The sequence below is a fragment of the Cyanistes caeruleus genome, chromosome 3 (genome assembly GCF_971803275.1).
Source record: "Cyanistes caeruleus chromosome 3, bCyaCae1.hap1.1, whole genome shotgun sequence".
Taxonomy (NCBI): Eukaryota; Metazoa; Chordata; class Aves; order Passeriformes; family Paridae; genus Cyanistes; species Cyanistes caeruleus.
Window position 1 is genome coordinate 98,260,563 of NC_141703.1, and position 13,929 is coordinate 98,274,491.

The 13,929-nt window shown below is 36.4% G+C and overlaps 1 protein-coding gene across 2 annotated transcripts in view; it reads left to right on the forward strand.

Moving 5' to 3' along the window:
- The window catches only part of NECTIN3 (nectin cell adhesion molecule 3), a 58,268-nt gene that overhangs the window by 20,195 nt on the left and 24,144 nt on the right, over positions 1–13,929 (forward strand). For both annotated transcript variants that reach the window (XM_086883283.1, XM_086883284.1), the window contains exons 2-4: positions 2,532–2,870; positions 9,951–10,247; positions 12,014–12,131. In XM_086883283.1, coding sequence (XP_086739409.1) covers positions 2,532–2,870; positions 9,951–10,247; positions 12,014–12,131 — 754 coding nt within the window. The remainder of the gene's footprint in view (positions 1–2,531; positions 2,871–9,950; positions 10,248–12,013; positions 12,132–13,929) is intronic.

The following is a 13,929-nucleotide window of genomic DNA, read 5'->3' on the forward strand; positions in this document are numbered from 1 at the left end:
AAGTTAAATAATTTGCATAGATAAGTTGATTTTTTTTTTTTTTTTGTTGGTTGGTTGGTTTTTTGGTTGGTTTTTTTTTTCTTCAGAGTCTGAACACATATCAGAAGATGAGATAAAAATGTAAAATTTGGAGCAGTGATCTGTTAGCTCTACCTCCCTTGCTGGAGAAGGTGAAGGAAAAATATCTAACTGATCATCATTCTATAGCTGCAAGTGTGTTTAAGTCTATAAATATATGTGGGTCCTGCTCAGTTCAGTCTGTAAATCTTGAAAATAGTAGCAATGAAAAAGTTTTGCTTCTGAAAATATTCATGTAATTCATGTGAGAGCACAATGTTCTCATGGCACAAATGAGCTGTTAGAAGTATGCCTTGGTGAGAAAATTGTGCAGTATTGACTTTTGGAATATACAATGGTCATCTTTATGTAACTAAAGCCTCCAATTACTGGGAGCAGATTTGTCAAAAAAATAAAGTAAAAGGAAGCAAAAGAGATGTGTTCAGTTAACTGGGATGTTTTTTCAGTTCAGTTTGTTACCTTCACCATTACTCTGAGCAGTTTTTGTAAGTTTACTTATGGGGCTTTTCTATACTAAGTTGTTTGGGGTTATATACAGCTAATCACTATGTAAAAGTTTAATATAGGTTAAGATTCTGTAGATTTAACTGTTGCAAAAAGCTGATTCCTGAATGAAAGTGTGGGGTTTTTTTGTTTAAATTACATTACAGAATTGCTATATCCTGTACATTCTGAAATACATTTCACAAATGTAACCTGTGAGCCTTATTTATGAGGTAGAAAGCAATAGTCAAATACTTTTTAGGGAACATTGTACCTTATGTTTAAATGTAGCAATGGCGAGTGGAGACAAAGCTTGGGTAGAACTCTGTGCATGTCAGTTTGCAAATAGTTGCCCTCTTTCCAGTGTCTGTCACAATAGTGTGTCAAGTAAGAGGCATGAGGAGAATAGACAGAATGTTCTTGCACTACTTCTCATGGCAGATATTCTCTATATGAAACATGTTATGGTTTGGGGTTTTTTTGACTTTTCTTGCTATTTTTTGTCTCTTCACCAGGCGCACTTGATGTATCAATAATATTGGTCTAAATTTCTGACTTAGCTTGACTTATTTGTGTAACTTAAGGTGTTCATACTATTGATGTTAGTCAGTAGTTTTATACTGAAGAAATCCATAGCTAAATCACTTTTTTGGGTGACTTCATTGACTCAGAAACGGTTTGAACAATGAAAAATCAATTGATGGGAAGCGGAAAGCTTTTAACAATGGACTCATAGATAAAGGCATATAAAGACTTCTTTCCTGAACACATAGCTTGCCTTTTGTGTGAACTTGGTGAATGAAAAGACAGCTCATGTCTCAAGTTGAATGACTTCTTCATGCTTATGAGAATGGGGCTTATAAAATTTCTACTTAACTTTTGCTTCATCGGTGAACTTCCTCAGTAACAGCTTGAGTACTGATTTGGTATCTGAAGAGAGAATCAGAGAATTTGAAATAGCTCTGTTAAAATCTGAGCACAGGAGAAAGAAATAACATTGTGGACTAAGACTTTGGTTCCTTTTCATCAGGTTAGTTTGCTCCTAGAGAACTACTGAGTGAAGTTGCTGGAGCATCTGTTTGGCAAAAGAAATTGTGAACCTGTGCTATATTTTGAACTGCTTTGTCCTAGTGGATTTCCCTTTTTGAAAGGAGGGTGGAGTAAAATGCTGAGCTCAGAATGCAGTTGCTAGTGTGGAAGGCATTTTAGGTAAGAAACGGAAATATGCTGAATCCTAAGCAAGAACTTGACTACTCTTGCATATTTGCTGTCTTGAGAGAAGATCTTGTGTTATGACACCCCAGTACACTGAAGCAGAAAGATGGCATACGTATGATGGTACATGTCTTCATCAGGAACTAGGGTAGGAAAGTTCAAGTTGAGGTCTTTGAGTGACTGTCACTGTAAACGTGGAGTGGTTTGTGGGATTTTGATAATGGCTTTTTGTTTGTTTTTATACATTTACTATTTATATATTTAATATTTACTGATGTGGTAAGTGCTGAAAGTTTTACTTATTTCTGCTTATAAAAGACGCAACTTAATAAAGATTATTTAAGGACAAACACATAAGTGCAGCAGTTTAACTTAAGTTTTTGCTTGATGCTCTGTATCAGTTACCAGACTGCTGAAAAGTACCCTGTCTTGTTTTTTTGGTAAATCTGAATTCACTAAATGTTTGTATCTAGTTAAATTCCCAAAAAACTTTTACACCAGTTACACAATTGTCGGGTCATTTTTATATGAAATTGTGTATTAGTGGTAGTATTGTCTGAAAAAAATGATTGATCTTTGATGTTTTTGCTTGAAATGAGTTTCTGTGGTATTTCCACACTGTTGTGAATCAGTTATTCAGAAAAAAAACAGGGATTCTCTTCTAGAAGGGTAAGGTAATTGTGGAAGAAAGCTTACTGTGAAAACCAAGCAATGTAACTTTCTTGTGTAGCAACTAACAATTGCTTTGTTTTTAGGTGCCTTAGCTGGACCAGTTGTTGATCCACATGTGACAGCAGTTTGGGGGAAGAAGGTTGCACTGAAATGCATAATTGATGTAAATGAAACAATAACACAAGTTTCTTGGGAGAAGATATATGGTAAAAATTCACAGACTGTTGCTGTTCATCACCCTGAATATGGAATATCTGTTCAAGGAGAATACCAAGGAAGAGTGGCATTTAAAAATTACTCACTTACTGATGCAACAATCATCTTAAAAAATGTAAGCTTTTCTGATGCAGGAGAATATGTTTGCAAGGCAGTTACATTCCCACTTGGAAATACACAGTCATCAACAACTGTAACAGTATTAGGTAAGTAATCTTCTTTTTGAAAAGAAAATTTTGCAAAATTATTAATAGGTTGTATTTTACCATTTATCCCAAAGAAAATGCAAAATATGTGTTTGCAGGACTTTCATTACAGGTGTGTTATTTTTACTAATGTCATAGAGGAGACTTCTGTTGGGCCTTACTTCTTTAAAACTTGTTATTTGACTGTCTAGTTAGTAAAAATAAATAACCAGTTTCTATTCAGGCATTGTGCTAAAACAAACATTCAGTTTGAATTAGTACAGTGTTTTAGAGCTTTGTCTGACAGACTATGCTGATACCAGGGACTTGTGTGTATGTGCTGGGAAGCTGCTGAACTTGGCTTTAGCTATCACCTTGGCTAAACTCCCTCAGCTAGTACTGGTCTTCAGAAAAAGCAGGTATTTCTAAACCGTCTTGGTAACTAACCCTGTTGTCTCAGTGAAATAGTCCATCATCTGTAATAGAGAGTTCCCACTGAGGGTCAATGCCCCATGCCTGGAAACATTTGGATGGGACTCTGCAGCAGACTGGAATAGCTGAAGATGTCCTTGCTTCTTGCAAGGGGATTGGACTGGGTGACCTTCAAAAAGTCCCTTCCAATGCAATTCTATGATTTTTATAAGTGTGCTGCTAACGTGATAATTTAATATAGCTGCTTGGGTCTGGTGATGCAAACCGTTCTTTGCACAGTGTAAATGAAAAACAAAACTATCTTGATGACTGCTGTTTGTTGTGGGAAGAAATAGTCAATTTAAGCTCTTGACTGTTTGTGGGTAGGCATAATGTGAAGCTTTGGGGGTTTGTTTATGCTAGTTTTGTTCCTCTTGTAGAGGGCTAAGTATTGCTGTCATAAGGAGTTAGTGCTGAAGTGCGAGTAACTCAGGTGTTACTGCAGTGTAAGGTAAAATGATTACCCTAAAATGTGAAAGCCTGTTATTAACTTGCCCTCTCCTTACAATAGTATTCCTCTTGTACTAGTGTAAAGCACTTCTGTATCTCCTGCCAGGAGTCAAATGATACTTTCTGTAGCTGAGGTGGTCTTCAATGACTATTTCTGTTAGCATTTGTGCTTTTTAGGATCTTCTCTAGGTCTTTGATAGCAGCTTTTCATAGCAGTAGAATACTCAGTGTGGTTAATCAGATGGCTGTAGCACAGTATGTAAACTGGTTTTCACCACAAGGTGGGGCAAAATAAATGCATCAAGCAACCGGCTTAATCCAATTTAAAACCAGTAACTTGACCAAAATCCTGTGATGTACGAAGCATGTGGTCTTATGGCTCTCTTTTTTACCTGACTTCTATCTGTATTGCAAGTGGCTATGTCTGTGGCTATTGTAGCAGTCTTTTGGCTTTCACCTATTTTGCTTTACCAGTAAGCAGTGGAAAGTTCTTACTACCTTCCCTCACCTTTTCTAGTCACTTCCTCTTCCTAAGATTGGGGTTTTTTTCAGGTAACATGAGTAATTGTGTCCATTTTGCACTCATCAGGTTTCTGGAGGAACTTGGAAAGCACTTGTATGTCCCATGTCCTTATTATTCTACATTTGAAAGAGTAGGACCACAACTTGTTTCATTAGATATTCATTATGAAAATCCACTTGAAATAGGCAAAGAAGTATTAGGCATACAGTGGTTCTGATCATAGCTTTATTCATCATTGATATAAATGGTTGCCAATTGCTGTAAGTCTCTCAGGACTTGGTATCAACCTCTAAGTGGCAAAACCCAGCTGTTATTTGTAAAGGTGCTTTTCCATCCTAGTTACCAGAAGCTTCATTTGCATGTGCCACTAGGTAGCCAGCCCTCTGCTGGACTTGAGTTTTTTTGCTTTAGTGGTGTATTTTATGTCCTTCTAGAAACTTCTTGTTATACAGACTTGTAGGCTTAAACAGTCAAAATACTGAGGAAGTAATGATTTTCAGAATATGCTTGTAAATTAATAACTTGTGAATTTTGCCGGCCTGAATTCAGCAATTCCAAACTCATCAGAATCTTAAGACATGCAATAGCTGTAATTTAAATCTTGGTGTAACTTAAAATCCTCTTCAATGATGCATTGACTGCATTCTCCCACTGGTCTAAAAACTCTCCCTTAAGGAAAAAAGTTCCTGTCCTAATTGAAGCTGTTTCCAGTTGAAGCAGGATTGCCTTTTTCCCTAGTCCCTGTCTGTTTTTATTTAGCAAAGAATTAGTTTCCTTCCCACGTGTACTGGACATACTTAGTCATGTACTAGATGCTTGTACACTTTAAAGTGGAGACACTGAAAACGAATGGAAGAAAAAAATAACTACAAGATAAAATGCCCTGTGGTTTTCCACAGTGCACTGGTCATTTAAGACCATATTTAAAACCTCTTATGTGCCCCAAGTTTAACAAACTAGCCATGTTTGGTGACTTTGCCCACTCCCAGTACCTTGTTCAGTGCTTCATGTCTTAAGGAAGTGCACTGTAAAAGAGGTTAAGACAGTGGAGATATGCAAATGCTTATAGGGTCAAACATATACATTGAACTTTTCTAAAACTTTGGTTTGTCAAACTTACCTTGTTAATCTTGTGCAAAAAATGGGAAATAATTTTTGTGTCAAGCAGTTGGTTTCCCCAAGATCCCAGGAAGCTGACTAAATGAGGCAAACTGGTGTCTCAGGGCAGAAGAAATGGCTTATCACAAGGTAGCTTGCAGAGCTGACATAATTTTTATGTCATTAACTTGAGTGCTGTCCATGACTATTTTAAGTACTTGGTTTGGTTTGACTCTGTCTTGCTAAGTGGGCTTTCTCATTGTGGGTATTGATTAAGTAGGTGTTGTTCCTCTGCAGCCTAGCTCTTACCAATACTAGAAATGAGGAATAAATTGTCCAGAGGAGTGTCAAATGTGTAGGTCTGTCACCCTGAATTAGATCCCAGACACCCTTATGGAGAAAGCCTTCCAATTAGGAATTAAAAGATGATATATGTTGGGCATTATAGACACTGGATCATATCAGACAATTCTGGTGAAGTAATGGTAGTCAAGAAGTGCTGGGTAATGAGATGTACATGTTCTTGAGTACTACAGAATACTCTGGGCTAAGAAAAAGTATCAAGTAGATGGCAAATTAGTGAACTGACTGGCTTTAAAAAACAAGCAAGCAAGCCCCCCTGACACCACCCCCCCAAAACTACTAAAACAAGAAAACCTTAATAAGTTACTAATTAAGCATTAATTAGCAAACAAGATAAAGTACACAGAAGGAGAAAGCTTCTGATTTAAGGTGAGAGAAAATAAAAACTTGAAATACTGCTTTGGAAAGAAGTTAATTAAGTACAGTTGTGATGAAGGGGATGACAATTCCCAGTGTCTTGCTATTGCTAAGGAATTAGTAAATTTAATGTCAGGAGGAAATAATCTTGTTTGTGTTGCAATCATGCCAACTTCATCCAGATCTCCTGTGCCCAGTGTGCACAGAAAAATAGTTTTAAAACTCACAGAAGCAATTGAAAAAGGCTTACGAAGTACATGAAAACCAAGAAGCAGCTTTTTGGCCTCAAAACTTAATGCCATAGGATTTAAGGCTCTTGTGTGCATGCTGTATTATGTTCTTTCCCTGTAAAGAAGTATTAAGGACTTGAGCAGCAAGAGATTGCTGATACACCCATGTTGAAGGTAAGGTGAAGGTAGAATAAGCTGGGTTAAATTAGGTGGTGGTCATGAGTCAATAAAAGGGGAAGCACAGATTGGCAAATTAGTTGAGACCTTTTGAACAACTGCACATCTAACTTCCATGTTTCAGCCATTCTGTCTTTTATATTCAAGTGTAATTTATGTCATAATGTTGTTTTAGATGGAACTCTTATACTGTAGGAAGTAGGTCTTGCTTTTGGATCCTAGGGCATCAGTGGCTTCCTTTTCCACACAAAGGATTATCCTCACCATCTTTTTCATTTGGCCTGAATGTAGAGCATAACATTTCTACTGACTGGGTGTAGCAGCTTCTCTAATGCTGTCCCAGCTACCTCTTGTATCCTCCACTGTGAATAGAGAAAGTGAAAATCACATTCATGTGGCACACTGAATGGTTCTGGGATAAGAGGACTGCATACAGAAGTCATGCTTTCAAAAAACAAAAGACTACCACAAAAAAAATTCCAAAGCCCATACTTTGGCTAATCTGTTTTCCAACTGAAAATGGAAAACTGTTTCACACTGTGAGAGATGAGATGCCAATGGCCCCTTGTAATTACGGATTCATTCATCAGATACTTCTTAATCCATGACTGAAGCATCTAGAAAGGCCATAGAATAAGTAGCTGGGCTTCTGCTGTTTTTGTTTTGGTTGCTGGGACAGTAGTCCTGAATGATAAACTATGGAAATTAGTATCCTAGCAGCAGTTGCTTTCCATTTTTCCATGTGTGGCTATTTAGTTATCTTGCAGTTGGTGTGTAGTACAAGAATCACAGTTTATGGGAAGATGTGACAGTAGAAGCCTAAACATTTATGATGCATAAAAAAACCATGGAAATACATAGGACTGAGAATAAGTGTATTTTATGATGCTGAGTAGTTTTGAATAGTTCACCTTTGTGTCTAGTTAACAAGCATAAAACCAAGTATTGCACAATGAGCTCAAACTGACAAATCAGGTGTCAATTGAGAAAGTAAGGTTTTTTTTTTAAATTAGTCTATTGTGCTTTCTGGCTACTTGAAGACTTCTTTGTCTAAAAGTACTGTACTGAGTAGTCTAGTTTGGATCTGGACATCTCTGCAACTTAGTTAAGAGTTCTTATTTACTTAAGTGTTCACCCTTCACAAAGAGGTGGAAGAAAAATTAGCACAGTTGCATATTTTTCTTTAAAGAAAAATCAAAGGAATAGAACATGTCAAGCTTTTATTTCCAGCTGAAATTATTGGAGTCTACAGTTTTGGCATGAAATGGTAATGATAGCTGGCAATTTAATGAATTTAACTGTTCTGGGAATCTTGTGAAGGGAGGAATACAGCAAAAATTGGATTTTTCATCCATGCAAAATTCTAAATACAAATTTGTGTGTTTACTTCTGCATTTTAGTAATATTACAGAAGCTATTGAGGAAGTCTCTGCCCGTGATTTGGGGAGAGCAAGGCACTAGTGTTCATGTTAAATCAGGAGAACCAAATTGTGGGTCAAATAACAAAGCCATGTAATGTCAAACTCTCCATACTAGGATTTAAAGGCTTTTTTTGCAGATGAGATAATACTTCATATGTACATCAATTCAGATATCCAGGCTTACTGCAGAAAGTTCTAGCTGTTGCTGGTGGTTAGATCTGTTGGAGATCAGAGAATCAGATTTTGAAAGAAGCGGTGTTAAAAATGTTTCAGATCTAGAAGAGTGAGTGTGCAGCTTGGCAGAAAACACCTGCTATTGGCTTATTTTGTGGGGTTACTAACAAATCTCAGAGGGTAAGCATTCAGAGAAACAACGTAGAAAATAATTTACTCTCAGTGTCTGCCCAAACAATCTTCAGTTTCATAGCAACTTATATTCTTCAAGCACTTCTAAGCACAGAACAGAAAACACATTTTTATAGGGTTATCCATTTAATAGTTGCCTTTTCCTTTAGTGTAATTGAGTAACTTGTTCAGACATGAATAGTGTTAGACTGAGCAGAAAACAGTCAAAAACTGATCTTGGCACCGAATGGGCTGAAGCAGAAAATATTTCTTACCCAGTTACCTTTGGAAGGTATAGGTAGTTGGAGAACTTGCCAGCTACAGTGAACTTTGCTCTATTCTGTTACAAGATGTGCCTGTAGGTCAGCTTCAATTTATTGGAAAGAAATTCCATGAACTAACTTCTTTCCTTCGGATACTGAAAGGCACAGAAGTTGCAAGACTTGTCTCTGCTTTGTGATTAGTGAGGGCTGATCTACTGAGGTAGATTCTGAAGCATTGTGGTGAGTAGCAATGACCTTCCTTCAGAGGACTCCAGTAGCCAGATTAGAGCAAAAGACCAGGATTGTGGAATAGGCTGGTACGCTACTGCAAACCTGTCCCTTACAGACCTGTGACACAAATGGGCCATTCTAAAACAGCCCAGCCATGGTTTGTATCTAAAGCACCAGGCAGTTTTTCTGACTTAGGCTGAAACTGGTGGGTGGCTTGTACAGGACCAAAACAGATCTGCTATCTGAAGGAAATTTTGTGAAAGCCTATTAGTCTGTGGCCCTCAGCAGTAGACTTATACACAAGGAACTCAACTTCCTTTTAGAAAGAAGTGTGTTCCCCAGGTTTTTAAAATTTTGGGGTGAGCAGTGGCTTTACAAGGAGGTCACGTCCTTCCATGTGCAGATTTCTTTAGTCTTAGACTTAGTACTGAGTTTAATTTCTTTAACTTTTATATGGATTCATACACAAGAATGTATATATATACATATATATAGGCAAAACTTTATTTATATATCAATGATTATTTTTATTGAAATTTTATTTTTATATAGGTTACTTTGTATGTCAAAAGCTTAGATAAATTTTATATATACAGCATATACAATTGCATATTTCTGTGTACATATTAGATCCTTTATTCTGTATAAATAATAATATGTGGTACGTATATATAATAAATATGCATCATGAAAGTCATTTGTATTGTAGTGATCAAGAAAAGCTTGAACTTAATGTTTGGTGTTCAAGTGACACAAACTGACAGTATAGATTAATTCTTGAATGCTTGAAAATGCAGCAGAACCTAAGCTTTTTGAAAAAGAAACTGCAGTGTGGTTTCAACCTAATACTTTAAGTTTTCTGTTGTCAGACACTGCAACTAGAGCACTGAAATTGACATTTTGGACCTAACCACTCTGGAATTCACTGTCAGTGCATTAAATATAGAGAATGAATGACACTGAACTTGAATGAGTGGACAAAGGGGGGTAGTGTCAGCAGGCAAAAGCCTTGTGGAGCTATCATCTCTTGAGATATGTGTGGTTTTATATCTAGGATGTCTAATGAGCAAGAGCATTTGTGAATAGATTAGATCTTGTCTAACTTTTAAGTAGTGACAATTTCAAAGATATGGAGTTTTTGTTTAAATCTTCTTTTTTTTCCCCCTCCTTAGTTGAACCTGTTGTGAGCTTAACAAAAGGACCAAACCCACTAATAGATGGTGAAAATAGGACAATAGCAGCCACTTGTACAGCAGCCACTGGAAAACCTGCTGCACAGATTGACTGGGAAGGAGGCCTTGGTGAAATGGAATCCACCTCTACTTTGTTTCCAAATGAAACAGTGACAGTTGTAAGCCACTATGTGATCGTCCCTACGCGATTTGCAAGAGGAAGACACATAACTTGCGTTGTGAGGCACCCTGCCTTTGAAAAGGAGATACGATACCCTTATGTGTTGGACATACAGTGTAAGTATTCTGCGAGGTAATTACTCCTGGTATATATCTTGCAACCTCCCCCTTAATCTCTATACCTTGATGATGCAGAAAGATGAGCACTTTCTGCTTCAGGAAAATAAAGGAAATGGAAACTATAGAAAAGCTGTGATAAGAGGCAGGTCTGGCAGGAGTAAAAGCCTAGGGTCTCTGTATTGAAAAGAGAAGCTAGAATGAATCTACTCATGAAGCTAGAATACTGTTACATTTCTGCTGTTTTAGATATTGAATCATGGGTAATCGTGAGGGTTGATCCATAAGCTGTTTATAGTGTCTTACAATTTAAGCAGTATTAAAAAAGAATGCTAATGACAATTCATGTTTGAAATGCTAAGTTGAAAACAAGTCTTGTGGTGGTCAATAAGTTATTTTTCAGTTATTTTCACCAAGCTTTGTCCACTCTAACTAGAGTAAGGAAACAAGAACATAATATATACATACCTAGCGTTTCTTATTCAGCTTCAGGTTGCTCATACAATTCAAATTTATACCAGGCTTCTTTAAAAAAATGTATGGCTTTTAAAAGACATGAATACAAAGCAAAGTGGCTTACAGTGTCGCTTAATTAAAAGCAGTTAAGACAAATAAGCTTTAGGCATGTGGTCCCTTTCTGTTAGTGCATATATAAACAAAACCAACTATATTCATGTTGTTCCTTTGGTGTCGTGTCTTGGCTGTGTGCTGCTTTAAAGTTCCTAAATCACAGAACTCTGTCAGTTCAAGTAGAACAAATGTAGTGGCTGGAAAAAATAGACTTGGCTGTTTTGATTTGACTAGAATTTGATTTTGGCTTGGTTTTGTTCTGTTTGGTAAAGAATCACTTATTTTGGCATAAAATAGTAATTAGCACTGCTTAATTTTATTGATCTTGTAGTGAAATTCTGGATTGAAGGACCAGTGATACAGAAACAAAACTAAAGAGGATTTGTATTGTCTCAAACAGTGAATAAAAATAATTGTTTCCTATTGAAAATGAAGTTGAGGATGCAAATTTAATTAACATTTTTTTCTGAGATTAGTGTTAATGCACGTTTCAGAATTTCTTAACAAAGTTGTTTATGCATAACAGCAAGTGATAACAAGTGTGTGATCCTCAGTCTTCCCTGACACTTACTGGCTTTTGCAGCTGTTTATCCATCTCAGCTTCAGATTTTATCCCAAATTGCACTGGTTCATCTGTTCCTTGGCTTTTGAATATTTTTTCAAGTCCTCTCTAAAATCACCTCCTGGCTTTTTGGATAATTCTACATTTTGATGCCAGTGAGTAATTTAATCTTTATAGCTGGCATTTGTGAACTTTTTGGTGATTTCCTAATTGCCTGGTTTCTCCCAAGGTTGTTTCTGATCCTTTGCTGTATCTTTTTAGTGAGAAGTAGTTCTAAGTTACCATTCCTCACTTCCCAAAAACATGAAACTGATTCTTTTTTCTGAAGTCCTCTCACTTCCTCAGGGTGCTTGTGTGGTTGCTGAAAACACACTGGGAAAGTTGGACCAATTAAAACAATTTGTTCACTGCTGCATATTACTGTTGTAGCTTGGAGCTGTATCAAGTTCTCTGTATATTTTGGTGGTGGTCTCTAAATTAAAAACAAAAAGGCAACCAACAACTAAAGCATACATTCTCCTAAAAAAAAAAACAAACAGAAAAAAAGCAACCTTCTGTTCTATTGGTCTTACACACAATTCCCTTTTAATGTAAAAACTGTGATTGTTCATAGATTAAATCTTTTTTTTGTCAGATGCCCCAGAAGTTTCAGTAACTGGCTATGATGGAAATTGGTTCATTGGAAGAGGAAATGTTCAGCTCAAATGTAATGCTGATGCAAATCCATTGCCTATGGAATTTATGTGGACCAGGTAAATATTTATGAAAAGGGACTTGCCACATGATTCAAGTGGTATAATCACTTTGCTTACAGTACATGCATGTTTTGAAAACAAAGAGTATATGATTTGTATTGGTCGTAATGTCCAGGTTTTGGTCTGTATCCAGCTTTTGAAAAGGAGAATACAAGATGTATGTTTGTATGAATACAAGTGAGTGGGTATCTTGTAAATTTATGTGCCTAAACAGTTTGTCATTACTCTGAGGGCGAAGTCTCTTTAGTTACTCAAGGTAGACTAAGCTCTGTGTGTTGAAGCATGTAGAGCAAAGACCAACACATCTAGTAAGGATCCAACTATTATTTAACAGAATAATGAAAATAAAATGAAATTAAAAAAATTAAAAGCTTACATAGCATCCATATTTCATGAATCTGTGGACTGCCATGCCCATCCCAGGCTTAGCTCAAAATTTATGTGATGAGAAATTTCAGCACATTTCATTCCTATGTTTAAAAAAACCCCTAACAGCAGTACCATTTGCTTCTTCAGATGCATTGAGTTCTCAGTTCTTTCATTTGAATTTGAAACACATATAAGAACTAATCAATACTACTACTGTTCACAATTCTAGAAGAAATAAACCTATTTAAATACATTTAAAGCCATTCAAACTGCAGAGATCATTGCTGGATTTCTTAAACTTAAAATGGAACAAACTTTACAGGAAATCTAAATTTTCTGGAATAAAGCTCGTGTGCCTTTCTGAACAACAACAAAACCCATCCAAAAAGCTGAGTACTGGTGAATGAGGAACTTTGTGGAGGAGGGAGGGGTGAGATCCATGTAAAAGAAGTGTAGCTTGAGCTTGGAGAAATTAGAAGTACTGTGTGCTGTTTGACTGGTGGCAGATTAAAAGAAGTTGTAGAACTACCTTACCAACCAATTGTACCCCTTGGATTCCAAGCTGACATTGTATTTACTGGGATGGTGATATTTTCATGGTTAGTGATATTTTTAAATGCTGCATGTATAAGAATTTTATTAGAGCAGAGTTTTCAAACCAATTGACTGTTTCATAATGTTTCTTGAAATAAATACTTCTGGTACTATGAATTATCAAGTATGTGCCTGATGACTTTTATCAGCTTTATATAGCTGAAGCAATTCTGGGCAATAATCACAGCAAGGAAGTAGGAATGTTATCTTGAACCACATTTTTTGAAGATTGTATTTAGTATTAACTGTGAAGTGCTTGTTTCTTTTTCTTTGAGTACCTGTTCTAAAGTGATGGGTACCTTTTTGTTCAATACTACTTAAAAAATCACACTTGCATAATGTTTTCAAGATACTGTCATCCAGTGATCTAATTTGAATACTAATTTAGGCCTGCTTAGCTGTTAATAGGTACTTAGATAAATCAAAATGGGTTTCAATGGCATGAAATGACACAGGTGTTTAATGGGCAGTTGAGAGCTCTTAGAATAGTTCTAGGGCCTTTGCCCTTTCCCCTTTTTCTCGTGTTTACACAGTTGTTACTGCAATCTCAGGCAGAATTGTATAGAGAAATGATAGACTTGGAAAAGTCAGTTGATAAAAACTAATTTTTTTAACCAGTTGTTTCCTCAAGTGTATTCAAGTACCACATTCCATTTCTGTGCTCCAATTTAGACAGAAAAGTGATGGTAGATGAGAAAAGGCAGATCAGGAGAGGAGAAACTGCTTGAATTCTTGTTCAGAAGTTCTAGTCAAAATGTCCTCTAAATTAAGCATTTATGGACAGAAATATTTACTGGATGCAAATGAACTGGCAGCTGTTTCTGACAGCAGA